Here is a 22,336-nt window from a genome sequence, read left to right on the forward strand (position 1 = left end):
ATATTATGACTGGCGACCCTCATCTATTATTATGACTGGCGAACCCCATCTACTATTATGACTAGCGACCCTCATCTGCCATTATGACTGGCGAACCCCTTCTAATATTATGACTGGCGACCCTCATCCATTATTATGACTGGCGAACCCCATCTACTATTATGACTAACGACCCTCATCTACCATTATGACTGGCGAACCCCTTCTACTATTATGACTGGCGACCCTCATCCATTATTATGACTGGCGAACCCTTTCTACTATTATGAATAGCGACCCTCATCTACCATTATGACTGGCGAACCCCTTCTACTATTATGACTGGCGACCCTCATCCACTATTATGAATGGCGACCCTTATGATCAACGAACCCTTTTCCTCCTTATGACTGGCGACCCTCTTCCTTTATTATGACTAGCGACCCTCTTGTTTGATTATGAATGGCGACCCTCATCCATTATTATGACTGGCGAACCCCAGCTACTATTATGACTAGCGACCCTCATCTATCATTATGACTGGCGAACCCCTTTTAATATTATGACTGGCGACCCTCATCCATTATTATGACTGGCGAACCCTTTCTACTATTATGAATAGCGACCCTCATCCACTATTATGACTGGCGAACCCCATCTACTATTATGACTAGCGACCCTCATCTGCCATTATGTCAGGCGAACCCCTTCTAATATTATGACTGGCGACCCTCATCTATTATTATGACTGGCGAACCCCATCTACTATTATGACTAGCGACTCTCATCTGCCATTATGACTGGCGAACCCCTTCTAATATTATGACTGACGACCCTCATCTATTATTATGACTGGCGAACCCCATCTACTATTATGACTAGCGACCCTCATCTGCCATTATGACTGGCGAACCCCTTCTAATATTATGACTGGCGACCCTCATCCATTATTATGACTGGCGAACCCCATCTACTATTATGACTAACGACCCTCATCTGCCATTATGACTGGCGAACCCCTTCTAATATTATGACTGGCGACCCTCATCCATTATTATGACTGGCGAACCCCATCTACTATTATGACTAACGACCCTCATCTACCATTATGACTGGCGAACCCCTTCTACTATTATGACTGGCGACCCTCATCTGCCATTATGTCAGGCGAACCCCTTCTAATATTATGACTGGCGACCCTCATCTATTATTATGACTGGCGAACCCCATCTACTATTATGACTAGCGACTCTCATCTGCCATTATGACTGGCGAACCCCTTCTAATATTATGACTGACGACCCTCATCTATTATTATGACTGGCGAACCCCATCTACTATTATGACTAGCGACCCTCATCTGCCATTATGACTGGCGAACCCCTTCTAATATTATGACTGGCGACCCTCATCCATTATTATGACTGGCGAACCCCATCTACTATTATGACTAGCGACCCTCATCTGCCATTATGACTGGCGAACCCCTTCTAATATTATGACTGGCGACCCTCATCCATTATTATGACTGGCGAACCACATCTACTATTATGACTAACGACCCTCATCTACCATTATGACTGGCGAACCCCTTCTACTATTATGACTGGCGACCCTCATCCATTATTATGACTGGCGAACCCTTTCTACTATTATGAATAGCGACCCTCATCTACCATTATGACTGGCGAACCCCTTCTACTATTATGACTGGCGACCCTCATCCACTATTATGAATGGCGACCCTTATGATCAACGAACCCTTTTCCTCCTTATGACTGGCGACCCTCTTCCTTTATTATGACTAGCGACCCTCTTGTTTGATTATGAATGGCGACCCTCATCCATTATTATGACTGGCGAACCCCAGCTACTATTATGACTAGCGACCCTCATCTACCATTATGACTGGCGAACCCCTTTTAATATTATGACTGGCGACCCTCATCCATTATTATGACTGGCGAACCCTTTCTACTATTATGAATAGCGACCCTCATCCACTATTATGACTGGCGAACCCCATCTACTATTATGACTAGCGACCCTCATCTGCCATTATGTCAGGCGAACCCCTTCTAATATTATGACTGGCGACCCTCATCTATTATTATGACTGGCGAACCCCATCTACTATTATGACTAGCGACTCTCATCTGCCATTATGACTGGCGAACCCCTTCTAATATTATGACTGACGACCCTCATCTATTATTATGACTGGCGAACCCCATCTACTATTATGACTAGCGACCCTCATCTGCCATTATGACTGGCGAACCCCTTCTAATATTATGACTGGCGACCCTCATCCATTATTATGACTGGCGAACCCCATCTACTATTATGACTAACGACCCTCATCTACCATTATGACTGTCGAACCCCTTCTACTATTATGACTGGCGACCCTCATCCATTATTATGACTGGCGAACCCTTTCTACTATTATGAATACCGACCCTCATCTACCATTATGACTGGCGAACCCCTTCTACTATTATGACTGGCGACCCTCATCCACTATTATGAATGGCGACCCTTATGATCAACGAACCCTTTTCCTCCTTATGACTGGCGACCCTCTTCCTTTATTATGACTAGCGACCCTCTTGTTTGATTATGAATGGCGACCCTCATCCATTATTATGACTGGCGAACCCTTTCTTCTATTATGAATAGCGACCCTCATCTACCATTATGACTGGCGTACCCCTTCAACTATTATGACTGGCGACCCTCATCTATTATTATGACTAGCGAACCCTTTCTACTATTATGAATAGCGACCCTTATCTACCATTATGACTGGCGAACCCCATCTACTATTATGACTAGCGACCCTCTTCTACCATTATGACTGGCGAACCCCTTTTAATATTATGACTGGCGACCCTCATCCATTATTATGACTGGCGAACCCTTTCTACTATTATGAATAGCGACCCTCATCCACTATTATGACTGGCGAACCCCATCTACTATTATGACTAGCGACCCTCATCTGCCATTATGACTGGCGAACCCGTTCTAATATTATGACTGGCGACCCTCATCCATTATTATGACTGGCGAACCCCATCTACTATTATGACTAACGACCCTCATCTACCATTATGACTGGCGAACCCCTTCTACTATTATGACTGGCGACCCTCATCCATTATTATGACTGGCGAACCCTTTCTACTATTATGAATAGCGACCCTCATCTACCATTATGACTGGCGAACCCCATCTACTATTATGACTAGCGACCCTCATCTGCCATTATGACTGGCGAACCCCTTCTAATATTATGACTGGCGACCCTCATCTATTATTATGACTGGCGAACCCCATCTACTATTATAACTAGCGACCCTCATCTGCCATTATGACTGGCGAACCCTTTCTACTATTATGAATAGCGACCCTCATCTACCATTATGACTGGCGAACCCCATCTACTATTATGACTAGCGACCCTCATCTGCCATTATGACTGGCGAACCCCTTCTAATATTATGACTGGCGACCCTCATCTATTATTATGACTGGCGAACCCCATCTACTGTTATGACTAGCGACCCTCATCTGCCATTATGACTGGCGAACCCCTTCTAATATTATGACTGGCGACCCTCATCTATTATTATGACTGGCGAACCCCATCTACTATTATAACTAGCGACCCTCATCTGCCATTATGACTGGCGAACCCCTTCTAATATTATGACTGGCGACCCTCATCCATTATTATGACTGGCGAACCCCATCTACTATTATGACTAACGACCCTCATCTACCATTATGACTGGCGAACCCCTTCTACTATTATGACTGGCGACCCTCATCCATTATTATGATTGGCGAACCCTTTCTACTATTATGAATAGCGACCCTCATCTACCATTATGACTGGCGAACCCCTTCTACTATTATGACTGGCGACCCTCATCCACTATTATGAATGGCGACCCTTATGATCAACGAAACCTTTTCCTCCTTATGACTGGCGACCCTCTTCCTTTATTATGACTAGCGACCCTCTTGTTTGATTATGAATGGCGAACCCCATCGTTGATTATGACTTGCGACCTCTATGAACAAAGCCCCTTATGAATAGCGACCCTTATGACTATTATGACTAGCGGTCCTTATAACTAGCGGGTATTATGACCAGTGGTCCTTATGACTGGCGGGTGGACCCCATTTTATCGGCTTACAACCCTCAAAATGTTTGTTTTTTAATTACATTACCGAAAAATTGTTAAAATAACATCATCCAATATAATTACCATAAAAATTATATAGAGACTATAGCTATTAAAACTTACGGAATAATACTTTTTAATTCGATAATGCCTGTCTTTTATATCTCCAAGTTGAACCTCCTTCCGAGTGAGTTATTCCAATTTCGGTCAATCCATGCACCTATATTCGATCTATCTCCGAGTTCTTCTGAATCCAATTTTCGAGTGGCAGCTTCGACAAGCTCAATCGACCAAAATAATACACCTGTTATGGAATGTATGGCGCGTACTGTAAGCATGACAAGACCGACGACACCGTGCGACGAACTTCGCAGTCCGCGCGAACAGTGAGCACTTGCATGATGGCGCCACTTACAGCGTGGATGCATTCACTTTGATTCACGATTCCCTGATGGGGTTGTATGTGCATGAGGAAATGGGTGCGCTAGGCCTAGTACCCTATCATTGGCGGTGGAAGCCAAAAAAAAAATAGGGGAGTTCACCAGAATTTAGGGGGGCGCAGGAAACAAAATTGACAAGCAAAAAAAAAACAAAAAAAAGGTTATCAGTGAAAACTTTAGGGGGGACCGTCCCCCCCCCCCCCCCCCCCGCTTCCGCCGCCTATGATCCCAATCGAAATTTCTTTCCGGAAAAAAAGAGGGAAATGGTTGGGGTAGGAATTAAAGGAAACAGAAAAGGAGAGGGGAAAACATAAAAAAGAAAGAAAGAAAAAGAAAAGGGATTATTTATTTCATATCTATTTCTGATTTTATTCCCTCTAGCTTTTGCTTTCTTTTCTAGTCTATATCATCATTTTTTCCCCTTCCTCCCTTTCTGTCTTTCTTCCTTTCTTTTCCCCTTCCTTTCTTTCTTTTTCTCTTTCTTTCTTCTTTCCTTTCCTTTATTTCTTTCTTTATTTATTTATTTCCTTTGCTTTTCTTCCTTTCTTTCTTTCCTTTGCTTTTCTTTCTTTCTTCCGTTTTGGCTTGAAATGCACCAAAGAGGGTAAAATAAACTTAAAAAGGGGGGAAACAGTGACAGACTTCGGCAGTCGCTCAACTCCCAGTTCCCTGGTTTATGGAGAATGATTCCTTGTAAAGATCAAGTTAGACCTTCGGAGCCAACGGAGTTCAGCGGAACAGACCGAAGCTTTTGGTCTAAAGACCAATAAGCCTATGTTTACAAAATATAATATATTTGTAGAAGGTAGAGATATATTTAAAAAAAAATGAAATGATGCTTTTACCCTGGGTGAATATGTGTGCTACAGGCACTCAGCAAATAGGGGGCGACCCGCCCTATGATTATTCAAGTCAAGGGAGGACAAAGAAAATTAAAAAGGAAATTGATGAAGGAAGAGCATCGTTTCAACGTCATAAAGTCAGTCTTTAATAATTCAGGTCTGTCAGATTTCTAATTTATTATAATAATCAATTATTCATTTATTTGTCTATCTATCTATTTATTTATCTATTTATTTATTCATTCATTCATTCATTTATCTATAGCAGGGCCCACTGGGAGAACAGTTATCGGAATTGAAGTTGTTACCCTGCTGTAAATATTATTATTATTATCATCATCATCACCAGCATCACCAGCATCATTTTTATCGTCGTCGTCGTTTCCGTTGTTGTAGTTGCTGTTTTAGTTGTATTTGTTATTTTTCTTTTTTTCACCATAGAGTGCGTATAGAACTCTGTGTTTGTCACTCATCAAACGTAGATCCGTGATAATCTCAGGATAACCTAATCTTCAATCTATACCCCGCAAAGAAAAAGTGATCACGAAAATGACATACCGTACCTCGAGACCACAAGAGGGCGTTAAACCATTAATCGCTAGCGCAGCAAAGGAAAGCTATCAAAATGGACAGAGACAGCGACTACCTCGGAAAATATCGTGCTATTTCTGGCAAACTGAAGAAGTGAGTGGATTTCGTACATTCTTAGGATATTGAAAACGGACTGCCTTTGAATATGAACTTAATTTGATGTTTATTTAATCCTACAATTTTCTGTGGTAGCTAAGGCTAGATCTAGTTTAGTAGTTAGACTTGTAATGGGCGTGTACAAATTTGCTGTTCCCACGTGTTTCTTTTTGTGTGATGTCAGATCTTTGAAAAAATATTTTCCTTAAACTGAAGATTAAACACGAATTTCTTTTACGACCCACGAAAGTGTAGGTTGATATTATGTCTTATATTCTCAAGAGTATTTGTGCCGAAAATTGTGTCAAAATCTTGTGAGATAGGCTGCAGAGCCTGTTCCTTTGACAAAGTCAAAGATGACGGGCACGACTATGGCATTATTGGAGACTGTCTCACATGAGAGAGATTATCTCCCATATCAGAGACTTTTGTAAAGAATTTGGGTATCCAATTTCAGAGACAGTCACCAGTTTGGGATACCAATTTCATTTGTTTACATTCACTTTAAAAGGATTACCTTGGCGGCAAATAAAAATGTGATAAGCAGATTCCTCATGAAAAGTTACCCCAAAATTTTGGGTGGAAAAATTGTTTGCTTTTGTTGGTTTTTCTTTTGTTCTTTTGCAAAGCAAGTTCTTTAGCAAGTCTCCAGGACTCATTCAATGAACAGGGTTATGATATAACCATATATTGTCTCCAGTATGGGAGATTATCTCCCACATTGGAGAGAGTCTCCCATATTGGCTGTGCACCTTTACTTAGGTATGTTGCAAAAAAAATAAATCTCAGAAATAAGGTGTTTTCTTCATGGCATCATTTAGAGCTCATCAAGACCTTTAATTTAACACCTCATTTATCTCAATAGCCCCAGAAATAAGAAAGTTATTGCAGTTTTAAGGTCATATAAATTGCCTATTCAATTCTTATGTAGGCCTATTCCTTTGTTTTTTAAGCCAAAAGTTGTGATCTTAACTGGGACCAAGGTGCACAAATAGAAAACAGCAATGCGCATGCATTTGCATATGGAAGTGCCCCAAAACACTCCCAAAAATAACAGACGCCGCCAAAACAGGGACATAAAAAACATCTTTAGCGTCAGTAGATTTCATTCAAATTTCACCACAATATAGTTTAAATGTTGCTATATCGGGATGAATACATTTTAGGGTAGGATGATACCTGTAAATGTGAATAGCAAGAGGTTGAAAGCAAGGCCTAAGTTCCAGTAGCACACAGAGTTGCAAGATCACCAAGTGAGAATTTTTTTTCAAGTCTAGACAGCTGCCATAAACATTCAACTATGTAAAAACAATGATGCCATGGGGAATAACCTTTCCTTGCATATGCAAAAACAATCCAAAGCAATGCCCCCACAGTCGCCCTGCAATTCTAGCCAGCACACTCAATGCCTCATTCAGAATGCACCTAGAGGGCGCTTTTGCAACATACCTACTACTGATTACAGCAGATGATGATGACGAAAGAATAGGCAAGTTCCTCCAATGTTTTAAAATCGCAGCCTGTCATTATTTTGCAAGTTTACATTGTTGCCATTGGCTTTTGATTAATTCATATTTGAATATTTATGGAAAGAGCATTGATGATTTTTTTGTGTTTTTCCACTTGATATCAGTAAATGTTAGATTTTGGGCACAATCAGATATTACATATCCTTTTGGTGTATGCTTTGATTTAATTTTTATTACTTTACCAGGCGTTTCTTGCGCAAGCCAAATGTTGCTGAAGCCGCTGATGAATTTGGTAAGTAAAAATCAATTTTATTCAGCTGTATACCATTTGCCAAAAATATTGAGGAATGTTTAATGCCAATTCTTATTCATGATTAAATTGTTGTCTTGGCATTCAAGCAATTTCAACTCCTATATTAAATCAAACCTTTGGCAGAACTTAAGTTATATTAGGGAGAGGGGGTTGCTAGGGATTAATTCTAATCAGCAGTCAAGTCTCCAATGAAAACTTTTTCTACAATATGTAGAATACTGTAAAACAATGCCCTAGAAAAATTATACCAGAAATCTAATGGTTCTAGAGATGATAAAATGGGTTTTAAAAAATAAATCATTTAGTTCTTTTAAATTATACTTATTTGGACAGGGTTTGGGCTCAATAACATTCCAAATACATTCCTTATTGCATTCCAGAGATGATCCAGCTACTTACCAGCTTCTAATTAACATTACAATAACCTGCTTAAGCCAGCCCAATGAAAAGTTATTGTCAAGTTGATTACAATCTTGTCATTAGCTGGCTTAAGCAGGTCATTGTAATGTCAATAAGAAGCTGGTAAGTAGCTGAATCATTTCTGGAATGTAATTAGGAATGTATTTGGAATGTAATTGAGCCCAACCTTGGTTTTCCGAAACAATTTAGGTAGTATTTTCACATTTTTTCTCTTTGTTGTTTTTTATTATTGAATGGTTCATGTCACCTTTTCATTTTGTAGGTAACCTGGCAAAGGTGTTACATAATCAAGAATGTCCATCCTATGCAGCTCTCTTTAGCCTTGCCAAGGCCAGGTGAATTTTCTGTTATCATTTTCATTGATATGGATACCTTGTTTGTCTTCTCAAGAAAATGGATGATTTAATTTGAGGGCATAAGTACAAAAACATCAAAATTAATTGAAATTTGGCAGTGTTCCTGTTTGAGATGATACCCTTTTTCAATGTGTTTTTGTAGTATTTAATTTTTTAATAGCTTATCATAATAAAAAAATGGTCCTAACACCACTATCACCACAATGTGTTACAGAAAAAAGAACCACAGTATATTCTTGCATCATTGCATCCTACATGATCTACTTGTAGTTGAAAAAAGAGAATAATTTCAGAATATAAGGTTTACCTTTGAGCATATGAGCCAATTGTTCCTAACACTTCATTATTGATATTTCTTTTTGTCTCTATTGTCACATATACGGTGTATAAACAGATGTGAACACACATTAGCAAACCACCCTGCTGAAGTGCATGCTCTTGTGGAAGCAGCCCATGAGTTCCTGGATGCTGAGTGGAGCGACCGGTCTATGCATTGTCCAAACTTTGAAGAGAATCTCTGTGCAGCCATCAACTGCTACAACCATGCTGTCAGGGTATGTTTCAACAATCAATGACCACTGGGGAGGGGGGGTATTCTACAAAGAGTACAGTATGATTTAGAGTTTCACGTAGATATCCAGATGCTTGCCAAATAAAAGGCATCACTGCATTGGTCAAATTATGCTAAGAGGACGGACGTGCGCTACTGCGCTTTAGTCAATAAGATTGTGTGTTGCATAATCATGTGCATGTCAGCACGAACTAAGCATGACTTGAAGTGACACTCTTAAACCTTCGTGAAGCACCCCCCCCCCAGGTCTCATCCCCCTATTGTCTTGAGTCTCGTCCTATAGTTTTTCATTGTATCTGCAATCCATTTTTCTCTTAACCTCTTGATCTACGGTGTAATTCCGACTTACTCCATTTGTTGTTTTTCTAATGACGGGTTAGCATATTATGTTGGTTTAACACAACCTAGTCTACAATATTTGATTGGACAAATAAGTGATAGTCCAAACAGTCTTAGATTAAATGGAGGGAGTTTAGAAAATTAACTTTTAAAAACATAATTCAGACAAATTAGACATGTTTCCTTAGTGGGTTAATAGTGTGTTACATCAAGAATTATTGGACCAGAATAATAGTTTGTCAAAGTAGATAATCAGGCATAATGATGCAAGATGAGCTGGGGTGAGTCTAATACCTTGGTCACATTTGCTCTACGGCGGCCGTACGGCGAGTCAAAAACAGTCATTTTATCCATTTTTATTCAGATCACTTATATTAGCTTTTACAAAAAAAATGTTTAAACGGTTGTTTTCAACTCCCCGTACAGCCGTCATAGAACAAATGTGACCGAGGTATAACTGGTATTGGTAAATTACTATGATATTGGACTTCTATAGTACTCACTTATTGCATTAGGACAATGTCTCTGAGCATTTAACAGATACAGTGGTGCACAAAAGTTAGTGAACCCTACCAGAAAATGAACAAATATACATGTATAAGTAAAGTGCTCAGGTTCAACCATGTTTTAGATAATTATTCATGAAGTCGGGTGATAAAATACTACATTCATGATACAGTTTATTTCTCTTGGCTTGCCAAACATAGTGTTGCTGTCTACCTTCAACACTCGGCACAAAGGAATGCATTTTGTGGTGGGGTCTACTAACTATTGAGCACAACTGTATGTTATTGTACCATACCTTGTTGTGGGGGTAAAGTTTTACCTACATAACTTGTTTGCCTCATGGTAAACAAAAAAAAGGGGTTGAAGACATGTTATCATTGGTCACTGTGTGATTACAAAATCTGATTGAGTATTCATTGTTATTAAGTGACACAATATTTTGATATTACAACATCATACAAAATCACATTATTTTTTTTTCGTTCGTGACTCTCCAACACACTCCATCTTTTAAGACTAAACTGAAAACCTACCTTTTTAATCAGTAGTAAAACATTTTCCTATTTTTCTGTAGTATTAAGTTGTTATATTTTGTTTTGTATTTTGCTGACATATACTTGTACCGGTACATATTTTTGTCTATTTATCCAGCGCTTAGAAACAATGTGTATTAAGCACTTTATAAATGTTTTATTATTATTGTATATTTAAAGGACAAGTCCTCCCCACCAAAAAGTTGATTTGATTAAAAAGAGAAAAATCTAATGAGAATAACACTGAAAATTTCATCAAAATCGGATGTAAAATAAATTTATGACATTTTAAAGTTTCACTTAATTTCACATAATAGTTATATGCACATCCTAGTCAGTATGCAAATTAGGGAACTAAAATAAAGTTATGACATTTTAAAGTTTCACTTAATTTCACATAATAGTTATATGCACATCCTAGTCGGTATGCAAATTAGGGAACTGATGACATCACTCACTCACTCACTTGTTCTGTTGTATTTGAAGTATGAAATATTCTAATTTTCTCCTCATTGTCCTGTGAAATACAGTTTTATTTCTCACTGAACATGTGGAGTTACCATTGCTTAACATTATATGGTTCAGTCAAGTTGGTCCTTATTGTCAAATCTGTAAGAATTGAAATATTATAATTCAAACAATAAAAAACAAAAGAAATAGTGAGTGAGGGACATCATCGATTCTCTCATATGCATGTGGGTAAATTGTGCATATAACTATTTTGTGAAAAATATGCAAAATTTCAAAATGTCATAACTTTCTTATTTTACATCAGATTTTGATAAATTTTCAGCATTATGCTTGTCTGATTTTTCTCTGTTGATTCAACACAACTTTTTTCTGTGGTGGACTTGACCTTTAACAGTAATGTAGCTGAGGAATTAAGATTTATTTGTATGTATTACTTTGATTTGTAGGTTAGTATTGAGCATAAACAACCAGCTCTTGCAGCAACTCTTTGCCTTCAACTTGGAAACAGTCTTAGGGTAAATAAACATGAATTCTAATGTATTTTATTTTACTGAATTATCTTTTGAAAACATGTACAAATGTGATATTAATCATAAATGAATAAACAGCTGAAGCTGGAATATGTTAACATTTCTATATGCTCATTATTGTGACACTTGGAAAGCTTTGCATGCAAAAAATATTGTTATTAATGTGAAAATATATGCATTGCACAATTATTGTTAAAACAGTGACATTAATGATGGTGATATTTTAAGCATCATTAAGTGCATGGAAAATATCAAAATTGATAGCTGTAACAACCAACTTGGGCTTGAATGATATTTAACCCAATTAAACTTTCACTTTTATATTAAGAGAAAACTGCATTTCTCTCAGAAGAAAGTCATTGGTACTCTTTACATGATGGTTTTAGATTTATTGAGATCAGCACCAACGTTGGTGTCTTGATTATTCATCCATTCTTTTGAATTCTGTTTTTCATTATATCCATACAAAAACAACAATTTGTCCACTCGCAACTGGTATTTCACAGTTGGCAAGTACATTGTTATAACAACATTGTTAGTGCATTGAAATTGGAAATGCAACAAATACCTTCATTAAGTGTTCATTGGTGTGCTATTCTAGTCACCTGGTCTATTCAATTTCTTCATCCTGCTATGTAAGGCAAGCTTACATAATATCTTGCTTTTAAATCTGCCTATCATACTGAAAGAAATGTAAGGTCATTTTGACCAAAATTGCCCATGAAGTAAGTACAAACTGGTCTATAGTGGTTTATGAATTGCATCTGTTTTCCAGAGATTGAAGAAACCTGCAGAAGCAATGGGACATTATCAGAAGGCAGCGGAACTACAATATCAGGTATCTTTGATTCTTAATCCTATATGAAGTCCTGTGTGCATCAGAGCTTTAATATGAAAACGGGCCTTTTCATACCTGTACGTGAATCTTGAATCATTAATAATGATTGCAGTTCGTGTTTAGAATCATCAGACCTTTAACACACTCACTCGAAAACTGTGATTTGAATTGAGGCGGTATGTGTCCTTGGTGACTTGTAAATCAAAGCACTGCTTTGCAAATACAAACTACGATGAGTGCATGACAATTTTATTATCTATGGAATTGCTTGAAAGGTCATGGAAGCTCTGCCACCCAAAAGATGTTTTGGAGGTCACGACTTTCACCATGGAAAATTCATACCATAATTTGACTGAAACTTGACTGGAATTCACCTCAAGAGTAGAATATGAATTCGTGATTGTGAATAGAGTTCGTGATTCTAGTTTGGTTTCACACATTCTAAAAATTTGTCATTCGCCTTATTTGTCACTGGAATCATTCAAATTCCGATTTTGTTACTGTGTGAAAGGGTGGAACGAACAAGGGATGCAAAGTGTGTTAACCTCCCCTATAAAATAGTTTCTACTGTGCCTTTTGGCTTTCCTGCATTCTCCAGTGTTGTATAAATGAAGAAATGTGAAAATCTGTAATAAAAAGATACTTTCAGGCTTCCTGGTTTTGTTAAATTACCATATATATGAATTTCATACCTTTTAGGGGGTGTGGCAAGAAAATATTTGCAGTTTATCACAGATTTCAGATGCAAATTTACAAACGAAAGAACAATTTTATCTAAAGCAAATCGTTTATATATATTGATGCAAGAAGTAGAGCAGTTATCAATCACAGATTTATAATCAATTGCAAAACTTATTGATTTTAAAACTGACTTGCAATCAGTTGCGAGTTTCTTGCAGGTAGAGATGATGGTTTTCTCTCATGTCTTCAGGTATTACAACTACACTCAATATAGTATACAAATAATGAATGTTTATGAGTTCAATTTGGTGAAAGATGAAATAATGATCCATTCAACTCGGCTATGCCTCGTTGAATGGATCATTTCATCTTTCACCTCATGAAGTATTCTGTCCATTGCACGAATGAAAAAAATTCATTATTTTGTTTATATGGCACCTAATTTTTTTTTTTTTCCATATGAAATTCATGAATTGTGATGCAAAACATGCTCATGCAGTGCGAGTTCCCTATGTTGCTTGTTACATCATTACAACATTCGCACTGCTGGTGCTTGAGCTGCAGTCTCAGTTCGCGAGTGCAATGGACAAAATCGTATGGATCCAAAATTGCACGGTTGATGACGTCATTGCAAAATGGGCTGAATGAGCGATATCAAACAACCAATCAAATCACAAGGATCTATCTAGGTGTTGTATAATTCATATTGACATGAGTACATTCCTGCTTTATTTTTTTTTCTTTCAGTGTCCATTGGATTGTCTGCATTCATTAAGAAAGGTTGCTTCATGCAAAATTGAAATAGGTAGGTAATATGTGACATAAAATATATATCAATAGTGTACTTCATTATCTAATTACATATATGCCACATTCACTTTGAACAGCACTAGCTCAAGACCAACACTCCTCATAATTGTCTCTAGATCAGCCAGGATGCAACTTCTTGATCATGTAGTATAAAGATATGTGCCAGTTATAATTGTCTGTCAAAGAATTTGCCCAAAATGAAATGTTTACATAATGGTCCCAAGCATTCCTGTTTTTCAGTAAAGATCAGTGCCATCATATTTTTGCTCCCAATGGCCTGTATTCTCATGAAGTCTGTTTTATAGGCGAAAATTATGGGAGCCAAAAAATTACGAAAATCACTTTGGCATTTTATGTTTCCTATCTTTATTTGGCTCTTTCCTCATGTTTAATGATGAAAAGATTCTGTGTTAGTAATTATTTTCAGTCCATTATGAATGATTAGTTTGTCAAATGAGCTGACAATTAACTTGTACCATTAGAGATAGTCAAACCAAAACTTTGGACCACAGTTTGAAGTAAACCTGAGTTCAGTATACTGGCTAATGGCTTTAACTCTTACAGCGCAAATGTTGTGTGTGTGACAAGAGATTGCGCATATTAAATTGACAATTACATTCTGCGTAGTCATTTCATTGGATTCTGTGTGGACTCATTTTTAGATTGCACTTCAAATGGCATTTCTGTTCAAGAACAATCATGTTTGTTGACCCTCCATTCATCTTTCTCAGGCGATTTTGATGGTGCTCTGGCGGTTTTGACTGAAATGGAATACTTGGTAAGAGAGCGAGGTATCCTTGGATCCAACAACCAACCAATAGGAGCATTCTCTGACATCCTAGCTACCTGTGAGATCAGTAGAGTACTTCTTCTAATGCTCTTACAGGTAATAAAATGTTCTAAGTGCATGTGGTAATATTGAACATTTTCATATTGTAGATGCAGTCTGCTTGTGTTGTTTGGAAGCATTTGCCTCCAGAGCCTTTTCTAATTTTGTTTATGATTGTTCAGTGTAAAGCATATGTTCTGATTTGTTTCTGAAAAGTGCAATATGTGCATAGATTTATTCAGGATATTGAAAATATATCTCTCTCCATATTGTAGCAAATATTTCTTGAATGAAATGAAAGTACATCGCATCTGACAACTACGGACAAGATTATAGAACAAAGCAAAAATGAAAAGATATGTATAGAAAAGAAAAGAAAGGAAAATAGTGAATCATGTGATATCTCTGCCCTTAACATGTCAAGCCAATTTATAGCTGCATTTATTTTATATCAAGAAGGATATAAAATCTTAAACTAATGCTTTATCCTCTTTTTCATTTTCAGCCTACACCTCAGCGTATACGACCAGAGCATGCACAGACATTAGAGAAATATACATGGGAAAGTGATGAATCTAACCCAGGTATTCATAGTTCTTTGTTAATGATTAAGTACTTACAATTACATTGGTCGAAGAAGACAGGAGGAGGCCGAGGAGAGGAGGAAGAAGAGAAGGAGGAGAAGAAGAGGAGGAAAAGTGAGGAGGAGGGAGAGGGGGAGAAGAAGGAAAGAAGGATAATTTGACTTTTTAAGTCAAGATGGTAGGAAACATATTGTCATTGTTCTAAAATGCATTTATTTAATTATTTATGATAAATGTATAATATTTCTAATTATTTTTAATTTAATTTGTTTTCTACCTTTTTTTCATTACAGCGACTGAATGTATAACAGAAGAGGTGTTTCTCTTGCTGCAATCAGTGGTGGTAAGAATTACAATATTTCTGTTTTTGCTTGTAAATCTTTGATATTTTTATCAACTGTTTATTTAAGTATTTAATATTATAAATTCCATTTTTGTCCACATGATGGTCGCATTTATTTCAACCTTTTTTTCTTCAATTATGCATGCATTTATTCCATTTGAAAAGCAACCAGTAACATATTGTATGAGGAGATAATATCTGCTATGAGCCAAATGATCAGTGATTGTTTTTTTTTCCCCCACTGTACATGTATTTCTAAATAATAAGCCAGTTCGTAGTTCCTTTCTGCGCATGATCGAAAGATTCTATAACATGATCAGAGGAAGGTCATTTGTACTAAAGTGACATGGTGGTTTAAAATCTAATGAGATAAGCACCAACTTTGATGTCTTGATTATTCATATATCCTTTTGAATTGTGGTTTTCATTTGCATCCACAAAAAACAACAATGCGTCCACGAACGACTGGTATTTCACAGTTTGTCAAGTACATTGTGCAACATGCTATGATATGCATTCAAAGTAGGAATGCAACAAATACCTTTATAAATTGTTAATTGCTGTGCTATTCTAGTCACCTGGTCTATTCAATTTCTTCATCCTGCTATGTAAGGCAAGCTTACGTAACATCTTGCTTTGAAATCTGCCTATCATAATGAAAGAAATGAAAGGTCATTTGACCAAAATTGTCCATAAGTAACTACATACTGGTCTTAAAAGTTGTAATGATTTTTTGAATTACTGTTGATATTGTAGATGAGATAACGTCTTTATAAAACGTAATGAATAAATCTTGTATCTTGTAATGATGATTTTGTATTTAATTGTACTATGTCACTGGTGTATGACTTTACTGTTTACCGTTATTGTAGATGGCTTGCCAATCTAAAGACAGTGAATCATTAAAGAAACTTCAAGCTGACTTATGGTAAGCATTGCTGCCACCATAGTGACATACACCTCAGATCTATTTACTTTTTATGGCAGTCAGGTTTTCACTTTCTTGACAAATTTACTGTTTTGAGTTACAAAGTTTGTCGCCCCAGTAGCTACAAGTCGAGCCCACGTCTGTAAAATGTTGCACTTTTTGTAATAATAGAGTTTGGGTGCCAGATAATCATATGTTAAAGTAAAAACTCCTTGGTTCAAAACTCCTTTTTGAAATGTTTACTGAATTAAACAAAAAATTGAAATTCAAGCTGATTTATTTTGACCGAAGGAAGTAATAAAGTGCCTTTTTCTGTTTATCAAATTCATTTTGAAAAAAAATATCTACACAAATTTTAATGCAGTTTAGCTTGAAGATTACTGACAATGTACATGTATACAAAGAATAATTTTCTATGAATTTTGTAACCTCGGATAAAGATATCAATATGAATTTTATTAATGTGTCACTGACTTGCTTTTGTCAAAGTATGGCAGTATGAATCGATTTATAAATGTAGGGACAAGTCTGACCTACTTTACATGGAGATGAAATATTAATCTGTAAACAAGTAGGAATTCAACACCTGTTTATGTACATTTCAGATCCTGTCTGAAATGTACATTGACAATTAATGAATAGGTCAGAATGTTTGGCAGCTGACAAGGGTTGTTGGTTACATTGCAGTGCTTGTACATTCTAATGCTTTGAATACCTTGAATGTACATTCTGAAATCTACTTCATGAATAACAGGTGATCTGAATAGTTCTTGTTGAGGTCAGGGCAGTGAAAGGACATTTAACTAATGTGAACTTTTATGCACATGGAACACTAATGTTAGATTTCTGAGTAGTCCATGTACATGCAATATACTGTAATTAATCATGAAAAAAAGGAGCAGACTCATCTTAAAAAAAAACCCAAAACCTTAGTTTATAAAATGAAGAAATTATCCCCCCCCCCCCCCCCGATTCAAAGGTTTTTGTTTGATTTTAGCTTCAGCTTGTCAAAGGGTTTGGAAAGGCATTGTGCACATAGGCGGCGGAGCAGAGGATTATCTTTTGTGTTTGGGGGGGACGCAACAATAGCCGTCCCCCCCCCCCCCCCGAACACAAAAGATAATCTTCTGCTGCGCTGCCAATGATTGTGCAATGAGCAATGTATCAAATGAGATAAAGTAAAAGCTTAGTATAATAGTATCAGGAAATCTGATGTCTCGATATTCCAACGTGCTTTACTCATTGTGCGTGCATTATTTCAGATTCAAATTTTTCTATATTGTGCTAATATCCATGTTATATGAGATTCCTCCTGTAATGACTTTGGATTGTTGCAATGGCATTTTCAATATATTTTTGAATAATTTGAAAGAAGTTGCAAATGAAAAATATTTTTGATAATTAGACTCTTTTACCGATCTCTTACTCTTTCACTTACAGGTGTCACCTATCAGCAGAACAGAATCACATTCTTCACCTAGTCTTAGAACAGATAGCACTACCCCCTCAAGAAGCAAGTGCAATATGAGCAGTACATCAATACAGGACAAAACAGGTCATATTCCACATTAAACAGTGCAATATCCAATGTTTTGATGTCAATGATCATCTACGTATACTGGTGTTATTCTGTAATGTTATACATGAAATGAATGTATTCCTATTGCGTTTGTATGGTTCGTTTTTATTAATTTCTGATGATTTGTTAATCTGGTATTTGATTTGAGATTTCATCATTTTGAACAATTTTTCTAACTATGGGCCATGTTCTAATACTGAAAATTTTGGTAGAGTGTGATTTCTTCCCATCTGCATTGACGGAAGGTATGGGATTTGGACAAATGACTTGCATCTATTCACTATCATCTTCAAACAAAGTCCTATACAGAATCTTATTCTATATATTTTGTTTTGAAATTTCCAAGGTATAAAATCTGCTTTAATATTGTTTTTATCTAACTGATGAAGGGCCATTATCTTAACTTATCTGTCCTTGCATCTGTACCAATTTATGTTCTCATTTTATGTTCAAAGTTAATCAAATGCCACCCATTTTGTTAGGTATTAGTTATTAGAACCCAGTTGATCTGATACCATTGGCAGTGAACCGTACTATTTTACATTTTTGTGATTAGGTCGGAAGTTATGATTGGATAACCATGATTCGGTTAGGTTCTCTGCAATGCTCTTGATAGCAACTAAAATGTAATCTAAAGAAATCGACTTGCAAGCCTGCTAAAATCTTGTCCATAGTAGCCTGGGCTTGTCTTTGCACATCTTTACTTCAAACATTGTCACTTTGTCACCTGCAAGCCTGTCAGTGTTCTACATGAGCAGATGTGTGAATTTTTTTTCGAAGATGAGCTTGTTAAACTGGTGTTTCTTCCACAAATTGGCCATCTCACTGGTGCTATTGTTGAAGAGCTCAAGCCTTCATTTTCACTTTTTTATTTTATTTTTTTGCCGCGAGTGTGTCAATATTTAGTCAGTAGGCTTGTTCACTATGATGTAATGATAAAGGCCATCTGACAAGATGTCAGTTGGCTTTGTAAAACTACTTTTCTGTCAGATCTGACAAGATGTCAGATGGGAAATGTGGATTAAAAGCCCACATGTTGACTATATCCTCTAATGAATAGGAGATTGTTTTAGTAGTTGACAGCAAGGCTTGGCATTAGTTGTTGGGTGTAGGGATGCTGTGAAACTCTCTGTCTATTGCTTTTGAATGATTTCACATTCTTTTGAAGCACATCTAGAAGCTCTCGATTTTGTTTGCATATGTCTCATGTTTTGTTACCACTGAGCTACATGTAAGGTAATGACCCCCAAACATTTCCTTCAAGTTTTTTTTTTAATGTTATCTTAAACAAGATAGTCATCTTCTTTATGCAGGCATTAGAATTCTATGGGGAGTTACATTATGAGCCATATCGTCGCACGCACCACGAACCGTCCTCTCTGCACAGATACAGTGCGCTATCGCGCCTCGTGATTTCACCACGAACCGTCCTCTCTGTTACAATGCCCACTGGCATAAATAATTCACTTCAAGAAAATGTATATATACGGGACGAAACTTTGGAACCTGAACTATCGAACAAAGACACCGGTAAATAATTTGCTCTCCTTGTAGGTGCACTTATTGCTGGTTTTGAAAAACCTTTTTTTTAAATGCGTTCTCTGCAAAACTAACTTTCGCATCGAAGTGCGCAGAGAGGACGGTTCGTGTTGCGTGCGACGATATATATGTAACAAAACCTTAGACTCTTAATGAGCTTTAGGATTTATTTCCTTGTGTGGTAATAATTGGAATAATAATATATAAATTACCTGTGAGGAAATAAAGGGTGGAAAGTGGGGTTAGCATGGAAAGTTGGTGTAAGACAGCGGTGAAATGAATGTCAAACTAAAAGGCAGGCCCAAAGTAACTTGTAAGATATTGCTGGTGTGATGTATTCTTGCTGTAGATGGTTGAAACTCGAAGGGCGAAAGGGCGAAGTGAAGGTTGGTTTTTGTAGATGTACTCTAAGCTCAGATGTCTTAATTTTGCACCAGTTGACTCTCAAGTGAAGAAGATGGCTTCCACGCAGGCAAGGCCCCTTGCGAACGCATGGCCGTCTGTTCGCGATCTCCCCATTTTGAGATGAGCGCATGTAAGCTACCCATACCCTGTGATCTTAGGCACTCACGACCACATATTGTTGATGAGTAGGCCGCTGTCTTGTGGTACTGTGTCGTGTTGGGTGATTTCTATGGCCTCTTGTACCCATCTGGTATGCCAGTGCTTTATTGACGTTAGTAGCTTGCCATCCTCCCATAGAATTTTGTGTTGTAGTTGGTTTGCATGCTGGGCTATTGCATATTTCTCCAATTCCCCCTTAATATATCTATAGGACTATAGTGATCTAAAGTTGAGAGTATTATAACAACCCATTTGTAAGATATACCTTTTCTTCTTACATGTATATACAAATATTACATTATGGATGTCACGACCTTCATTGCTGGAGCAAAACATCTATTGATTGATTGATTGCATTTATTCTTTTTCATTCCAAATTTAACAAAAGTTACAATGTAAAGCATAACACAAAAATATCATATACAGAAATGAAAAAAGGGAACCCACTGGAAAGCAAAGCTTGTTAGTGTGGGTTCCCTGCAATAAATAGTTAAAGTATATCTTTGATCAATGAAATTCAATTCGTAAATTAAAAAAGTTTGTACAATGAAAAAGAATACCAGTGGGGTCAAGCTTTTTATGTTTACTAACTAAGTTACAATTAACAGAAAAATTGATTTTGTGGACGGGAAATTTGAAGCCCCCTTTAAAAGATCCTTGTACTGCCCTCTACATGATGTTATTTCATATACTTGTTTCGAGTTTAGAAAGTTATGGACCACTTACATGTACCAAGAGAAAGTCATCTGTGTGGTTGAAACTGTTTGTTTTTTATGAAAAGATGGCCAAATGCTTCTCGAATGTTTTTCAGGGTCCCTTTCTCTGTATGAGATGAATTGGTGTATAGCTCCGAGATGATATCCTTCAGAGAGAAAAAATTATCAACAAAGTTAGGCTGTCGTGTAGTTATTACCGGTACCTTTATTGTACATTTGATATTCAAATTTCAGTCACTTGAGTTTAACTTTACTTGAGAGTTCTTCAGAGACCCTATTTAATCTATAGGACTATAGCGATCTAAAATTGAGAGCATTATCACGACCCATTTGTAAGATATATATCTTTTTTTCTTATAAACGAATATCACATTATGGATGTGACGACCTTCATTGCTAGAGCAAAACGTCTATTGACTTTGTTTGGGGAAATCCAAAGCCCCCTTTAAAAGATCCTTGTACTGCCCTCTACATGATGTATACAGTGTACTTGTTTTGAGGTTAGAAAGTTATGGACCACTTACATGTACTAAGAGAAAATCATCTGTGTGGTTGAAACTGCTTGTTTTTTACTAAAAAAATTGCCAAATGCTTCTTGAATGTTTTTAAGGGTCCTTTTCTCTGTATGAGATGAATTGGTGTGTAGCTCTGAGATATCCTTCACAGAGAGAGAGAAAAAAATATCAACAAAGTTATGTAGGCTGTCGTGTAGTTATTACCAATACCTTTATTGTACATTTGATATTCAAATTTCAGCCACTTGAGTTTAAATTGACTTGAGAGTTCTTCAGAGACCCTATTTAATCTCATCATGTCTATAGGACTATAGCGATCTAAAATTCAGAGCCATTTGTAAGATATATCTTTTATTCTTATATACGAATATCACGTTATGGATGTGACGACCTTCATTGCTGGAGTAAAACATCTATTGATTTTGTATAGGGGAAATCCAAAGCCCCCTTGAAAAGATCCTTGTACTGCCCTCTACATGATGTATACAGTGTACTTGTTTTGAGGTTAGAAAGTTATGGACCACTTACATGTACTAAGAGAAAATCATCTGTGTGGTTGAAACTGCTCATCTGTTCGTTTACAGAACGATGGCCGAATGCCTCTCTGATGTTCTTCAGCGAGCCTTTCTCTGTGTGAGATGAATTGGTGTATAGCTAAGAGATGATATCCTTCATATAGAGGAAGGAAAAAAATCATTGTTAGGTCGTCCTGTTTGTACCTTTATTGTACGTTTGATATTCTAACTTCAACCACTTG

The 22,336-nt window shown here is 37.0% G+C and overlaps 2 protein-coding genes across 3 annotated transcripts in view; one reads left to right on the forward strand and one right to left on the reverse strand.

The window, feature by feature from the left end:
- Positions 1-4,548, reverse strand: part of LOC121422515 (chromatin-remodeling ATPase INO80-like) — a 40,660-nt gene extending 36,112 nt beyond the window's left edge. Inside the window, exon 1 of one of the 2 annotated variants that reach the window (XM_041617637.1) lies at positions 4,299-4,548. The gene's annotated coding sequence lies outside the window, so the exon portion shown is untranslated. The remainder of the gene's footprint in view (positions 1-4,298) is intronic. The other variant, XM_041617635.1, reaches the window with a different exon arrangement.
- Positions 4,549-6,053: 1,505 nt separating this feature from the next.
- LOC121423051 (40-kDa huntingtin-associated protein-like) lies at positions 6,054-19,657 on the forward strand. The gene is made up of 12 exons (XM_041618327.1): positions 6,054-6,141; positions 7,859-7,905; positions 8,609-8,681; positions 9,097-9,256; positions 11,570-11,638; positions 12,429-12,491; positions 13,920-13,977; positions 14,714-14,868; positions 15,317-15,395; positions 15,689-15,738; positions 16,611-16,666; positions 18,107-19,657. The coding sequence occupies exons 1-12, from the start codon at positions 6,083-6,085 to the stop codon at positions 18,192-18,194; spliced, it is 957 nt and encodes a 318-aa protein (XP_041474261.1). The 5' UTR covers positions 6,054-6,082; the 3' UTR covers positions 18,195-19,657.
- The last annotated feature ends 2,679 nt before the right edge of the window (positions 19,658-22,336 follow it).

The sequence above is a fragment of the Lytechinus variegatus genome, chromosome 10 (genome assembly GCF_018143015.1).
Source record: "Lytechinus variegatus isolate NC3 chromosome 10, Lvar_3.0, whole genome shotgun sequence".
Lineage (NCBI taxonomy): Eukaryota > Metazoa > Echinodermata > Echinoidea > Temnopleuroida > Toxopneustidae > Lytechinus > Lytechinus variegatus.

What these genes read in the sequence shown, in the direction of transcription:
- LOC121423051 (XM_041618327.1), top strand. Translation starts at nt 6,083, where the DNA reads ATGGACAGAGACAGCGACTACCTCGGAAAATATCGTGCTATTTCTGGC. An exon ending in ATTTCTGGCAAACTGAAGAA is followed by an intron (nt 6,142 to 7,858) that starts GTGAGTGGATTT and finishes TTACTTTACCAG; the next exon opens with GCGTTTCTTGCGCAAGCCAA. An exon ending in AACTTGGAAACAGTCTTAGG is followed by an intron (nt 11,639 to 12,428) that starts GTAAATAAACAT and finishes TCTGTTTTCCAG; the next exon opens with AGATTGAAGAAACCTGCAGA.